This window comes from Orycteropus afer, unplaced genomic scaffold, assembly GCF_000298275.1.
Source record: "Orycteropus afer afer isolate SDZICR_OR568_19922 unplaced genomic scaffold, OryAfe1.0 scaffold00269, whole genome shotgun sequence".
Classification (NCBI taxonomy): Eukaryota; Metazoa; Chordata; class Mammalia; order Tubulidentata; family Orycteropodidae; genus Orycteropus; species Orycteropus afer.
The window spans coordinates 180,294-196,076 of NW_006921856.1; the positions used below are offsets into that span (position 1 = coordinate 180,294).

The window sequence follows — 15,783 nt, forward strand, 5'->3', positions numbered from 1 at the left end:
GTCGGGGCCGACTCGACGGCAAAACAACAACAACAACTAGTAGAGTGGGGTGTAGAGGGAAGGGGGTTGCACTGAGACATCTGAATACTTTAGAACAGAAAAGATTGCTATACATCATTCAAGATTATAGTGGCTATAGTTCTGCTAAATGGAATGGGAAGTGGTTAGTTGGTGTTCTCAAAGGCCCTGTTGATGGTAAATTGCTTCTTTTCTTAATCTCAGGGAGGCAGATAGGTCTTTTTTGCCAGTTTTAATTGCTTTGAGAAGGATTCTCAGATTATATTCAGGCTCCACAGGACTAGATCCACTGTTGATTAGTAACGGTTGTCACAGGACTAGAAGTCGGACATAATTGTGATCAGGTTGCTTATTTGATCCTATCTTAACCCTTCCTGACATAATTATTTATATATGGTATAGAATTGGATTATTTTCGTAAAGGAATTTTTCCCTTAGAATGTTCTGAACTTTAAGAAAATTATAATGCAAAATTACCAGTTTTTAAATGAAGCCTTTAAAGGGAGGCTTTAAAATTATGGATTTTTGCCATTTTATTTTTTTTTAGCTGTTTGGGCATGTTAATCTACAGTGTTTGACTAGTGTCTGTGATGGTCAATATTGTTAATGTTTTATTAGATAGCGTCTGTTTCCTCAAATAGGTGGTTTTAAACTTTACATTCTGAAGTACTTTCATTCTATATGAGGCTATCTTCAATTTAATGAAACTTGTTAGCAAAACAGCTTTTTAAAAAGAAATTTGATTTTGCTCACCTTTATTTGAATGAATCTAAAATGTTCAGAAAATAATACTTTTGTTGGTAGGGATAGCACAGAAGACAGAAGGAGGAGATTTAACATTAAAGGGCAAAAAGCTGCTTTTTCCTTTTTCCTCCTCCTTTGAAAGAATATTATTTTTGTTATCTAAAGATGGAACTTACATCTTGTTAGTCAAGAGTCAGCTTAGGAAAGTTTCCTTTAACGTCTTTGTATTTTCCTGAGGTGATTAATAAATTTTTAAATTTAAATAGACTTTATTTTTTAGAGCAGTTTTAAGGTTACAGGAAAGTTTTACAGAAAGTATAGGAGAGCGTTCTAATAACACCCCCCCCCCCCCCGGCAATTTTCACTCTTACTAACATCTTGCTTTGGTATGATATATTTGTTATAGTTAATGAACCAATATTGATACATTATCATTAACATAAATCTATAGTTTACATTAGGGTTCACTGTGCTTAAAACATACATGTAAAATAATTTAACATGTAATTTAATTACATGTGTTTAGCAGTACATGCAATATTTTGATAATAAAATAATTATCTGGCAGAGTCTCATTAAACTGTTTTAAGTGGTCATACCAGATTGAACCCATACTGTTGAACCACATTCTACCAACATTGACTGTCTTATTACTCTCTTTCTCTTTCTCTCTCTCTCATATGCACACACACACACAAACATGTACGTGAAGGTCTACCCACCCCTCCCCCATCTTTGCTCCTTGATAGGTGGAAAATCACTGTGAATTTGTAACATGAGGGAACCACCCTAGGAAGTGGAAATTAAGTCCTATAATTGAAAAATACACTACAAAATATTACTTTGTCTTAAGCAGCTTTCACACTAATGTTCAGATTCTTTTGAAATTGAACATGAGAAGTTTGGGACTATTATTATGCTTTTAAGATGGTGGAGTGGGACAAAATTAGTTTACATACCTTCTGAAGTATTTAAATACCCTATCTTTAATAGCGCTAAAAAAAAATGTGTTATCGTTAAGCTTGATAGGTAATGTCAGTTAGATGTAACATGTAAAATGAATAATTAAAACCTTCTTCTTTAATGTCACTATTGTCTACAGAGTCCTTCAATATCTCCCAATACGAGTTTTACTTCTGATGGCTCCCCATCTCCAGTAGGAGGAGTTAAGCGAAAAGCAGAAGACAGTGACAGTGAACCGGAGCCAGAGGATAACGTCAGGTGAAGCCATTTTTTGGTAGCACTTTGTTAGCAAATTGCTAAAATAGATGCAGTCTAATTAATGCTATTTAGCTTAGAGCAGTGGTGCCTGCAGATAGATGCTTATCTATGATCTTTTTATCCACTAGTAATTAATGTGGAGGGTTAGAATAGTCAGTAAATTCCAGTGAGATGTGTAAGTGATGCTGTTAAACCTAAGTGTCTAGATTAGTATGCGTGCAGGTTTTCATCTTCCAAGCCACTTTTCCCTCTGAGACCAGACAGTAGATCGGCTAGACATGAGATGTTTAGCTATGACTATGTGATCTGAATGTTACTCTTTTGAAATTAAATTTTCAAGCTGCTTAACCCAGAAAGTTCAGTTACACTTCAACACTTAATGTAGTGTGCTTTAATCCTCTCAACTGAAAAGGATCTTTCTAAAAATCATATATGTAGAAATCATTCTGTTGAGAGATAAATATATATATTTTTAAAATCCACAAAGTTGCACATACACAATTATATTTCATAACAATTGTTAGGAGAAATTTTGGTTCTTTAATTGAGGCAAAAATTTAGGATCATTACAAAATTAGAGTAAACATTGATTTAATCATACATTTGAAACCAGATTTAAACTGTGGACTTCAAGTGCAAAAAGCCAACAGTCTCAGTAATTCTAATTCATTAAGAATTCAGGAGAATGGTATACCATAAAATCTAAGAAAGCTGGAACCTATGTAAGATGAAAACTTGTAAAAGAAGGAAAACTCAAATATTTTCCACTAAAAGGATAGAAATATGGTAAAGTGATATTCTGTCAAAGGCAGAAAACTTGCGAGACCCCAAAAGGCAGTCCTGTGGAGTTCCAGTTCTCACAGGTTTCACTGTATTTTAGAGTTAAAACAGGAAAGAAAAAGTCGCTTATAGCTGATGCTTCTTTTATAGGACATGGATGGAGTGTGGTTTTTATTTGTGATTAGATAGTTCATTAGTATTATATGTGGTTCTGCAGTTTTGCTAATAGTCTTTGAGTGAGGTTACAAGATCAAAGAGTCTTTGTGATTGAGCATTTACCTGACCTGGAATTTTTACTCAAAAGAGCTCTAGTGGCATAGGCCTAAGGTATTTGACTGTTAACCACAAGGTTTGTGGTTCAAACCCACAAACTGAGACTGAGCAATCTGCTTCTTTAAAGATTTACTGTGTCAGAAGCCCCGTGGGGGTCGCTATGAGTCAGAATCGACTTGATGTCAGTGAGTTTGGGTTTTTTGGTTTGGAGGGGTTTTTTTAATGCATTTTATTGAAATATAATTTATGTACAGTGAAATACACAAAACAAACGTGACATGGGTCAATGCATTTTTTTTTTCAGTGTTCCCTCCCCTCCCCTCCTACCCCTGACAACAAACAGAAAGTTTCTCTCCATATATAAACCTTTCCTTGACCCTCCACAGCAACGAACTAATACTATATTTGTCCTTCTGTGATTTACTTATTTCACTCAGCATAATGTCCTCCAAATTCATCCATATTATGCTGTGTTTTGCAGACTCTACCTTATTCTTTAGTGCTGCATAGTATTCCAGTATGTGTATGTACCATAGTTTGGTCATCCACTCTTCCGCTGATGGGCATGTAGGTTGTTTCCATCTTTTTGCTATTGTAAGTAGTGCTGTGATCAACATGAGTGTGCATGTATCTTTTCCTATCCTGGCTCTCACCTCTCTAGGATATATACCTAGTAATGGAATTGCTGGGTCAAATGATATCTCCAATTTCAGCTTTCTAAGGAATCACCATATAGCTTTCCACAGTGGTTGTGTCACTTCACAGTCACACAAGCAGTGTATGAGAGTCCCAATCTCTCCACATCCCCACCAGCATTTGTTATTTTCTGTCTCATTGAACCTTGCCATCAGTGCTGGGGTGAGATGGTATATCTCATTGTTGTTTTAATTTACCTTTCTCTGATGGCCAGTGATTGTGAGCATCTTTTCATGTATTAGCTGATCACCTGAATGTCCTCCTTGGTAAAGTGTCTATTCATGTCTTCTGCCCATTTTTCAACTGGATTGTTAATTCCTTTGGTGTTGAGGTGTTGGAATTTTCCATCAATCTTAGAGATAAGTCCCTTGCCAGATATGTAATTATCAACAAGTATGAATTTGTTGCTGTCATTTTTGTCATGTGCTTTTTCATTGTGTCGATTTCTTTGTTCCATATAATTTTCTATGCTGAGCTTGTTTTGTTTATCAATCATGTTATCACTTCCTTCATTGCTATTGTTTTAGTATTTGCTGAATATTTATGCAGATCTTCTTTTTTATTTTGATGAAGGTTTATCATTTTTCTTTCCGGTTACCCTGTGATTTACAGTTTTCTTCCCAAGTTTAGAACAGTCCATTCTATCTTGTAGTTGCCTTGACTTCCCTACCATCTAGAAGTTCTGTAGCGACACATATTTTTTTCCCTCTTTTTGGTTTGTAGTTGTCCTCATTTGTTGTTTGGTGTCTCTGGTTCCCTGTTTACAATCTTGTAGTCTTATTTACTTTGAATACTTCCATAGCTGGGTTGGTTTCTGGGTTATATCATCATGTGTGTTAATGGTCAGTTGTTGTTGGCTGTTGTTGCTTCTCTATCCAAAGGGCTCCCTTTAGCATCTCTTGTTGATCTGGTTTTAACAAATTCCCTTAATTTCTGCTTACTTGGAAATGTCGTAATTTCACCATCATATTTGAGGGACAATTTTGCTGGGTACATAATTCTTGGTTGGAAATTTTTCTCTTTCAGGGTTTTATATATACCATCCCATTGCCTTCTGTTCTGCATGGTTTCTTTCGAGAAATCCAAGCTTAGTCTTATTGGTTACCCCGGTAGGTAACTTTTTGTTTTTCCCATGCTGCTCTCATGATTCTTTGTCTTTGGTTTTGGTGAGTTTGATGATGATAGGTCTTGGTGTTTTTCTTTTGGGGTCTTTCCTGTTTGGAGTTCGTTGGACTTCCTAAATGGGTATGTTCTCATCTTTCATCATAACAGGGAAGTTCTCCTCCAACAAATCTTGGACAATTTTCTTAGTAGTTTCGTTTTTCTCTTCCTGTTCTGTAATTCCAGTGATGCATAGGTTATTCCTTTTGATGAACCTTAGGCTTTCTTCAGCTTATTTTGATCTTTTTTTCTGATTGATCCCTTTCCAAAGAACTATTCTTTATCTTCAGTTTCATTAATTCTGTCTTCCATTGCATCACTTCTACTCCTTTGCCCTTTCAATGTTTTATCTATTTCTGACAATTAATATTAATCTTCTGGATTTCTATCTGTAGGGTTAGAATCATTTCTAATTTTTCATTTATTTTGTCATTTTGTTGTATTTTCTTGCAGAATTCTTCTAGGATTTTGTCTGTGTTTTGCTTGGTCTGTCTCTCAATCCTTTGGAGATACCTAAATATAATTCTTTTGGATTCCTTATCAGGGAGTTCCAATGCTACATCTTCCTCAGGGATGTGTTTTGGGTCTATATCCTGGTCCCTTGTTTCTCCTGCTTTATCTTGCTTTTTTGTGTGGACTGTGATGCTCTGTTGTCTCTGAGGCATTGTGACGTTTTGTGTTTATATTTAATTGGTTATTATATGTTGGAGTGACTTGCCTACAATTTTTCATTTTCTTTGTTTTGTTTGTATGTTATCTATACAGGCAGGGTACTGTGCTGTGCTCCTCTATTCTCTAGTTGACAGCATTTATAAACTCACCACCTGTCTCCTTTCCTTTGTCAGCCTCTCCTATGTCCTTGCTCACCTTCTCAAACAGAGCCTATTCCTGGGTCCCTGGACTCTACTTTAAAATCCCAAATGTTTGCCACTTGTAAACATTCAAAATGGCTGCACCCTTGGTCACTTTAAATACCCAAAATGGCCACAGCTTGTAAACATTCAAAATGGGTGTGCCCTCCGGACAGCAGAAAGTCCACAGTTCATGCTGTCTCTCATCTTGCTGTTTCTCTTCCTAGTCGTAGGCCACGAGAGCAGTTGTCCCTGCAGCCCTTGGTGACCAAGACTGATCTTTAGGTCAATTCTCAGGTCCCAACACCACTTGGAAATATTCAGGCTGTTGGTCTCGTCAGAGTAGCTGACAGTCCTCAGCTCCACCTGTGTCTGTACTCACTGTTTTTGTTCAGGTTTTTCCACTAGTTGGTGCCTAATCAATTTCTGTATAGTTCCTTTCAAAGCTCAGGGTTCCAGGATTATCTTCTGTATCTCTTTCAATTAGTTTTTCTTTTTTTTGTTGAAGAGGGTCTGTGTCACTTGTCTGCCTATTCCTCCATCTTACTGGAAGTCCCCTGGTTTGGAGTTTTTATCCTCTGCTTCTATAACAGAATTAGAATTTTCTTCTTAGAGCATGTTGTTATTTTGTTTTGCTACTTAGTTATCGTGATCAATACTAGCTTAAGAGGTAACTTTTATTTGTGTGTTGTATTTTATTGTTCAATGCTGGGGCTAAGGATAGGCAGAGTCTGTATGTTTCTGCCAAGAGATGCATGGGGCTCTTAGCATTTACTTTATTAAAATTTCTGTAAAATAGTATTTTTCTTATGGATAAAGCATATATCTCCTGATTGATGTTCTAGGAATCCTTTGTGAAGCAGGGGTGAGGGGAGGTTAAAATGACATGATACATTCTGAAACATGACTGCAGTTAACTTGTAAGATCTGGTCCCTGGTGGAAGACAGTCATAATGAGAATTGCCTTTGTGTTCATGATTGGGCTGATTTGTTTTGTAGTGTTCTTTGGTGGTTTTGTGTTCTTTAAAGAAAATGTTATTTTAGAGAATGAGAAATGGGTACTTAAAAGAAAAATCTTATACTTCGGGTCAAATTGTAGTTCCTCACAAGGCATTTTCAGTGATAAGAAATTTTTAAGTATATTATTTCCCCTACTTCTAGGGAAATTATACAGCACATATACACACCCCTATACCTAAACACTTCTTTTCCTCAAGCAAGCAACAACTCTTAGCTGAAAGAGAGGGGTGGACCAAGTAGATGCGCACAGAATTTCTGCCTGGTATCTAGATGATTCTTTTATAAACCAATTTTTAATTTTTCTAAAAATTACGTGTGCCAGTCTTTTTTTTTTTTTAAGTAATTTAATTGACTACTCACCAGCCACTCCTCGGAAGGAAGGTGGGGCAATCTACTTCCGTAGTGATACTGCCTCGGAAACCCAAGGAGGGGTTGCTATGAGTCGGGTCCGACTCAACGGCACGTAACAACAACAACATATTCTTTAAATGAAGACATTTTAACAAGCTGAGGAACTTGAATTATTTAAAACATCTTTAGTATTTGAATCTTAGCAGGTAATTTTAGAATGGTTCCACAATCAGGAAGCATGTAAAGCAGTATGAAAATTTGAGCAAACAAGTGTTCTGTATTTAATTAAATGGTTGTTCTCTTTTTTTTTTTTTCAAATATAATTTTATAATGGTCTCACTGGAATCAGTGTTTGGGTTTTTGCTGTTTAGGCATCTTTAAGTTAATAATAAATCCTATGAAAAGCAGACTTTTTAGGAATAGTTAAATGAATCTGTTTTAGTATTACTATTTAACTCAATTACATTGCACCTGGAAATTAAATCTAAATTGATTTGGGAAAATTAATAAAAATATATTAATTGAACATAAGCTGGCTTTCCCTTGGTTTTTAGGTTATGGGAAGCTGGGTGGAAGCAGCGGTATTATAAGAACAAATTTGACGTTGATGCAGCTGATGAGAAATTCCGTCGTAAAGTTGTTCAGTCTTATGTTGAAGGGCTCTGCTGGGTTCTTCGATATTATTACCAGGTACAAAAAAGAAGATTTTTCTTTATATTACTAGGTAATAATTATAGAAAATAGTAATTTCTATAATAATGTGTTTTCTTGGGACTACTTCTTAGAATAAAATTCAGACTCCATTTTTAAAAGCTTCCTGTTCACAGATTTACTACTTTAAAATAATACTCATTTGAAATGAGTTTGAAGCTCTTTTGGTGTTAATATATAAACAAAAGTAATTTTTGTTGTGTTAAAGGATTTCAGCATCAAGTAGTTTGGTTAACTATACTTTGCCTTTAAGATGATTAAAGTTTATAGTGTGTTTTTAATTGGAGTACAAAAAGAACTGGATAACTAACCATAAATCACTAAACAAAGTCATAGAACGAAGGACAAAGTCTAGAAATAATAGTAAGAATTTGAAAGGAATTTCAATTATGCCAGTCTCCTCCAAAGTGCATTATAATTGGAGTAATCTGTTTCTGATTTAAACCTTTTGGTAATTGAGATGTCAGATTGGTGAGAGATTAGGTAGACATATTGGGGATTGTAGCACTGAAAGTTAATATCTAGTTTCGTGCTCTGAGAGCAAAACAAGTTGAATTTGGTGTGACATGGGAATAGATGAAGTTTATTAAGTAGAGAATAATGTAATGCACTAAGTCTCATCTGTAAAATATTCTGTTTGCAAGTTTTACTCCTACTCTCAAGATTTTAATTCAAAACATGTCATAGAGACTTTTTTTCTATGAACATAACTTGTTTTTGTTTTCTTTTTGGTGAGGTAACTCAGGTATTTTTGTGGCCAAGAGAAAGTTGTCATGTGAAAATATACTAAAATATAAAATATTAAAAAAGTATACTAAAATGAAACTTTTATTCTCAGCCACTGTGTCAGTGAAACTCCTCAGATGTTATAGGTTAACAGTCTAATTTTTCATTTTTCTTACTGTGCCCATAATTAACACAGGTTTTTGTTTTTGTTTTTAATGATTCAAGGGCTGTGCATCCTGGAAGTGGTATTATCCATTCCATTATGCACCGTTTGCGTCGGACTTCGAAGGTATTGCAAGCATGCCTTCTGATTTTGAGAAGGGCACAAAACCAGTAAGCTTGATGATTTCAGATCATAAAATTCATAGAAGTTTGGCTTGGATAAAAATTGTGTCTGTAACTTTTTTTCTTTCTTACAGTTTAAACCACTGGAACAGCTTATGGGAGTTTTTCCAGCTGCAAGCGGGAACTTTCTGCCTCCATCGTGGCGGAAGCTCATGAGTGATCCAGTGAGTCTCTTAGTATTTGAGTGTGTTGGTGATTGGGTTTTTGTCATGTATTCCACTAACATTCATCACTGTGGCTTTTGTATCTCTTAGTCAAAATAATGAAGTACAGAAATAAAATTAATGTATAGAGTTCTGTATATTTTTCACTATATCTTCTTCCCGCTCTCACTTTTTTTGGCCATCGGTATCCTACCCAGTAAATGAAATTGATTTGTGCTGAAAGAAATTTGTTTTTACAGTCATTTTGTTCTTAGCCTACCTATGTTGTTGTTGTTAGGTGCCGTCAAGTTGTTTCTGACTCATAGCGACCCCATGCACAGCAGAACGAAATACCGCTAAGGGAGACAAACATGTCTGTTGGTTTGTCCTACTGTGGTGATGTGTTGCTGTGAGTCTTGAGGTTGTGCCCCTGGTGTTTCAAACCCAGCGGGGTGCAGACGGTACACAGGTATCAGCCTGGCTTGCAGACTGAGACAGACTAGGAAGAAGGAAGAGGCCATCTGCTTCTCAAAGAATTGGCCAGGGAAAATCTTACGAGTAACAGAGAAACACTGTCTGATACATTACTGTGCATCTTTATGAATAGTCTGGAAACATTGTCCAATACAGAGGAGGAGAATGAATCAGCCTATCTATAAGTCTTTATATTTATTTCTTCCATTCACTGATGGTTGTTATTAAAGCTCAGAAGACTAGTTTACCTAAAATCACTTCTGAGCTTATTTTGTGCACTAGCTGGAAAGAGTAAAGAATTAGGATTATCTGGAAAGTAAGAATTATTAGAGAAGATCAGCTCTAAAATTCTTCTAAAATAATGCCTTTTCCTTTTCATCTTTTAAAATAAAATAAAAGCTGTGATTAATGACCTCATAGCTAAACATTTCTTAATAGGAATGTACCTATTTTTTTCTCATCAGATCTGATAACTTGAAAAAAGTTAGAGTACATTTGTTACTTGAGATGTGTACTATTTATTTGTCTTAATTCTTTACTTTTCTCCTTGATAAAGGATTCTAGTATAATTGATTTTTACCCTGAAGATTTTGCTATTGATTTGAATGGGAAGAAATATGCATGGCAAGGTAAAATTTTTTATATTATTCCTTTTGATTTAAAATAACTTTCTCATTTTAGTAATAATGTGAGCAAACATAATTTATAGGATGAAAGAGTCATCTCTGGAAGATATTTTAAGAATTATATGTGAAAATTGATGTCTTTCCATTTGATTGGGGATTAGCAACAATTAATATTTATTTTAATAGTAATTTTCTGTTAAACAGTAAATTTTGTGAGATAAATGAATCCCTATCTTTTTTCTCCTCTGCAGTTACTTAATGAGTCTTGCTCTGCTCCATCAGTAGCTCTTTAACACCCTTTACTGAGAGATGTGGAAACATAATAGTGTCCTTGTAGGGATTGAGTTATACTCTATGGAGGCTTTGGAAAAGTACATCAGAAACTTTTAGTTTAAATACTTGCCATTGATCATTACTTGAAGTTTCTTATTTATTTACTTACTTACTATTTTCTCATTCTTTTTATTAACAAATTTTATAAGAATGACAATATTAAAATTAGTACTAAATGTAAGTTATTATTAACCACTCAATAAATATTTGGTGATGATTGAATGTGTAAAGCACAATGAATGAAGACTTCTCTGTCACACGGTAAACCAATTATTGTTTCACATCAAAGCCCCTTTTTAACAAATCATTTTAACCTTTTCTTCCACCATGTGTTTTTCTAGGATAATGGCAAGTCAGCTAAAACCATTGTTTTCATTCCTTTTCCTTGCTTATTCCCTGTGGTGCAGATGACCAGTAAAATGACTCAAAGAGAATCATGGAGCACAGTGGCATAAATACTAATCTACAAATTGAAACATTATTATTTTATAAGATTTTGGGACTAACTTTTAGTTTACAGTATTGCAGAAATTTCATATTATTTTTAATGGAATGATAATGGGAAAATATACTCCACTGATTGAGGAACTCTGGTAGCATAGTGCCTAAAGCATTTTTTGACTGCTAACCAGAAGGTTGGTGGTTCAAACCTACCAGCCACGCCACAGAAAGAAGACTGGGCAGTCTACTTCTGTAAAGATTTACTGCCTTGGAAACCCAAAGGGGGTCACTGTGAGTTGGAATCAACTCGATGGCAATGAGTTTGGTTTTGGGTTTTGGTTGAGGTTATGTAAGCACCATTCTCGATGGTCATATATTGTTACTTGTAAAGGGATTGTGGTCTCAGATTGTTTTTGAAAGTGCTGTGTGGAGGATATTTGATTAGTGTAGAGAGAGAAGCAGCATAAAAGAATTAGGAGCATGGGCAGTAAGAACAGTGTTTGTGAGGCTGTATTTAAATTAGAGTCTAGTATTTGATTGTAAAGGTCAAAACTTAATAGAAGCTTTTTATAATTCTTTTGCTGGAAGGTGGGATTAACATGTACTTTACAGATTAATCAGCTCTGTCAGAGTTGATTTATACCTTTAGCTCTAAAATTGCATAGCATTCTGTTTATATTTTATCATCTACTAATTAATTCACCAAAATAATAATAATTCAGACTTGCTTAAATAACTTAAGATAGACAGAAGAAACTGAGTAATACAGAAGCTGCTTTTAATATTGAGATTCTCTGGTCAGATTTCTGTTTATTTCCTATACAGAGTTTATACAGAGTTATGCAGCATTTTTGGTTTTTAATACATTTTTATATCAGGATGATACTGTATGTCCCAGTTAATTGAATTAATTGGAAGAAAGGAGTTATGCCTTATATTTGGCTTACAAAATCTGTTGGTGTCAAGTCAATTCTGAATCATAGTGCCCCTATAGGACAGAGTAAAATTACCCCCTAAGGTTTCCAAGTCTATAATAACCTTTATGGAAGCAGAATGTCACATCTTTCTCTTGAAGTGGGCTGATAGGTTTGAAGTGCCAGCCTTTTGGTTAGCAGCCAAGTGCTTAACCACTGTGCCACCAAGGCTCCTTTATATCTGGGTCAAGACCCTTTAAATAATAATGTTTTTTTGATTGTTTAAAAATTAAACTAAAGAAGCTGTTCTAATTTAAAATCACAAGGTACTACTCGTTGTTGATTTATACTTTTAAAAATGATTTTATCAGATAATTTATAAATGTAAAAATATATTTCCTGTTTGTTTTAGTCCCTTACTATGTGTCAGTAATTAATAGAATTAAGATTTAAATTGCTTTGTTTGACTTCATCACCATTTCTTAACCGGTATGCTAAATATCAACTTGAAAAATGGGTGGTATGTACACATTGTCTCTGCAGGGACTAGCAGTCTGTAAACCTGAATGTACACAAAATTGCTGTTCTGTGTTAGGACAAGTCATAGGCCAGTGTATGACAGAGGAAGCGAATAGGGCGAATCAGAGTGGACAAGATGGGAAGATGAGGAAAAGGAACTCTGATTCAGGTGGCCAGGTTCTATTCATCATATTGAGGTGGCTTTGAGTGTCATCTGAGCCAGCTATTGCATTCATTAGAATGTTACTGTTTTCTGCCTTGCAAGTGTTTTGTGTCTAAGTGTGAGGGTCCGTAGTCCCCTTTTCTACTCGCTTAGAAAACAGGTTTTCTATCTTGCGTGCATGGTTGAGCTGCTGTAGGCAGCCCAGTCTGTTCTTCTTTCCATGTCTCAGGCTCTGTTCATCAGCACAAGTGTCTCAAAACCCATACTCTGGGCCTAGGTGGCTGGGGCTCAACCCTGGCTTGGCTGCTTACCAGCTGTATGACCCTAGCCAAAGTTCTTAGTCCTTTTGTGTGTCTCAATTTCTTTTTCTGTAAAATGGGAAAAAGAGCAGTACCTTATAGTGTTGTTACGAAGACACAGTGAGCTGATTTCGGTAAAGTTCTTAGAATTTAGCATGTAATAAGCTTTAGGTAAGTGTTAAATAACTAAATATATGTATGGTAACATGCAGATAATATGCCAGCTGCATCGTTGTAGTATGTCATTTACATATCTAACATTGCTAAGGGCTATTTCAATATAACTTAACTAGAGGGGAAAATAAGTATAAAAATATAGAGGCATATTGATATTTGGTCTTGTCAAGGTGAAGAACCTCTGTGGAACAAACGTTTGGTAAGTAACAATACATGCGCAGTTAGGGTGCTGGGTTCTGATTACCAGCCTCTGTCCCTTGCAGAGATTGGATAATACCATGTTCAACTTGTTACTCAGCTTCTTTTTGTATATATTAGTGGGAGGGGGATGTTGAATTGTGAAATTTAAGTCTTGTATTCAAATTTGTATATAATTTTTTAAGTTTTTCAATACTGTTTGGGTATTTCCTCATGAAGTCATAGGCAGAAGTTAAGAGTAAAATCTATGCACATAAATTTATAAAGGAATGGCTTTCAGTCCTTAAGAATACTTTTCCAAAAATTAGGTCATATTGACTCTTTGAATCTGTGTCAACTGTATTTAACAGTATAATCCAGAAGAGATACTGAGTAACATTTAACACTTACAGTTTGGATTGCAGCTTTGATTTTGATGAGTTATTTGCTTCTAATATACATTATAAAATAACTCATTAGCATCACACTGAACTATCTAGTTGAAGTCAGACTTACTAATATTTCTATATTTTATATAAGTGTTTTTATTATGCTCTATAGCAAGAGCACACTTTTATTGAGGTAAAATTTAGAACTACCCCTACTTCTCACTGATTGACTTCCTCATTATCTGACATTTCACATTTATGACAATAGTGAAAAATCTATCCAATTATTTTGCCTATTGATAACATACATCTGGCAGTAACTAACGCCAGGGTGCAAGGTGAGAGTAATGCTGGTTGTGATGATTAAGGTTATGTGTCAGTGTATCTGGGTCATGATTCACAGTGGTTTGGCAGTTAAGTAATGATGCTGTCATCCTCGATTTTGTGATCTGATATAGTCATTCTCCTTTTTTTCATAACATTGCTTTTCTCATAATGACCTGGTCTTTGGAAACTAACTATATTGATAACTGAGGAGTGGGTATATTAGGAAATCTAATTATTTCCTATTATGCCTTTTTAAAACTTAGTGAAAGTAATGATAATAGTTAAGTCCTTGCCTGAGTTGAGCATCTTAAAATGATAGAAGATGAAATACACCTGAGTACTTTTCCAATATTATATGTAATAATCATTTGTTTTCATAATATTTACTTAGTGTATAATAGCAGCAGTATACATAGTCATTTCAAATGCTATGTGTTTAATTAATTTGATCAAAGTCACATAGTGGTAGAGCCAAAATCTGAACCCAGCGAGTCTGATGAGACTTCATATTTAAAATGAGTTTTGTATTTTCATTATTTCACCTATCTGTGTTGTTGAGAGGATTAAATGAGTCAATGCATGTAATGTAGTAAGGCTAAGGAGAAGGTAGCCTCTGTTCTAATTTTTAAGACAACTGTCACCCAAGTTCCATGATTATCACATTTAGTGTAAATGCAGGCCTTTTTTGTCCAGGCTAGTAGGGCTGATTTGGTGTTTTTGTAGCATCACTGCTCTCAGTAGCACTGTAAGTTGTATACTAATGGAATGTTAGCATCTGGAGTTTATTTATTTATTTATTTTTCTTTATTTAACCTTGTGTGTGTGTGTGTGTGTGTGTGTGTGTAATTTGGGTGAAAATGTACAGAACAAATTCATTTTCTATACAGCAGTTCATATACACTTTGTCTCATGACATTGACTACAAATTACCACAATACAACAGCTCCCCTCCCACTTCCTCCCCATAGTTACCGCTTCCCTGTGTCCATCCCTTCATGCACTCCTGCCCCTGAGCTGTCTCCCTGTGCATAAACAACCCTACTTTCTTCCATGATTATTCTATCCAAGAAGTATATCTACCTCAGGTAAATGTTCAAGTCATGTGCTTATCTTTTGTTTGGCTGGAAGCCACAGGTGTGGGTTCAATTCCGGACCTGAAGGACAGCTAGGGACCATAGTCTCAGTGGTGCCACAAGGCCCTATCAGACCAGCAAACCTGGTCCCCCCCCCCCTTTTTTTTCCCAAATGATTTTGAGTTTTGTTCCACATTGTTCTCCCTCTCTATCAAGGGTCTCCTACATAGATCCCCCTCCAAGTGGTTGACAGTGGTAGCTGGGCACCAACTAGTTCTTCTGGTCTCATAGTCGTATAGGCTGCAGATCGGATGGTGTACCAGTCACTAGGACTAACTATTTCCATGAATCTTTGGTTTTCTTCATTTTTCTTTGCTCTGGATGAGGAGAGACCCATCATTGCATCTAGATGGCTGCTTGCAAGCTTTTAAGATTCCAGTCACTACTTGTCAAAGTAGGAGGTGGAACAATGTTTTGTGTAGTATATTATGCCAGTTGAGCTTGATGTGCCCTGTGACTATGGTCCCGAGCCAAGGGGTTCAACTACTTGGTCCCTCTGGGTAGCTGGCTGTGACCCACAAGTGACTACAACCTTGCCCCTTGACAGCTCTAATATATACCTGGGAATTCAGATCATACAATTACACTTATAGGACCATTGTCTGCCAACCCTATACATGGTCTTGGGTGCACTCCCTGCTTCATAGACATACCTAGTAGTTCAGCCTGTCCACCCATCTATCTACTTGTATACCCATGTTTGCCTTCACTGACAACACAGTACTGTATGTGCAAAAGGGTTCATCTTTGTTGTCTGTACCTCCCAAGTAC

General features: G+C 35.7%; 1 protein-coding gene across 1 annotated transcript in view; it reads left to right on the forward strand.

The window, feature by feature from the left end:
• XRN2 (5'-3' exoribonuclease 2) overlaps positions 1-15,783 on the forward strand; it is a 115,561-nt gene that overhangs the window by 39,079 nt on the left and 60,699 nt on the right. The window contains exons 16-20 of the mRNA XM_007950360.2: positions 1,865-1,983; positions 7,670-7,805; positions 8,778-8,885; positions 8,972-9,061; positions 10,071-10,143. Coding sequence (XP_007948551.1) covers positions 1,865-1,983; positions 7,670-7,805; positions 8,778-8,885; positions 8,972-9,061; positions 10,071-10,143 — 526 coding nt within the window. The remainder of the gene's footprint in view (positions 1-1,864; positions 1,984-7,669; positions 7,806-8,777; positions 8,886-8,971; positions 9,062-10,070; positions 10,144-15,783) is intronic.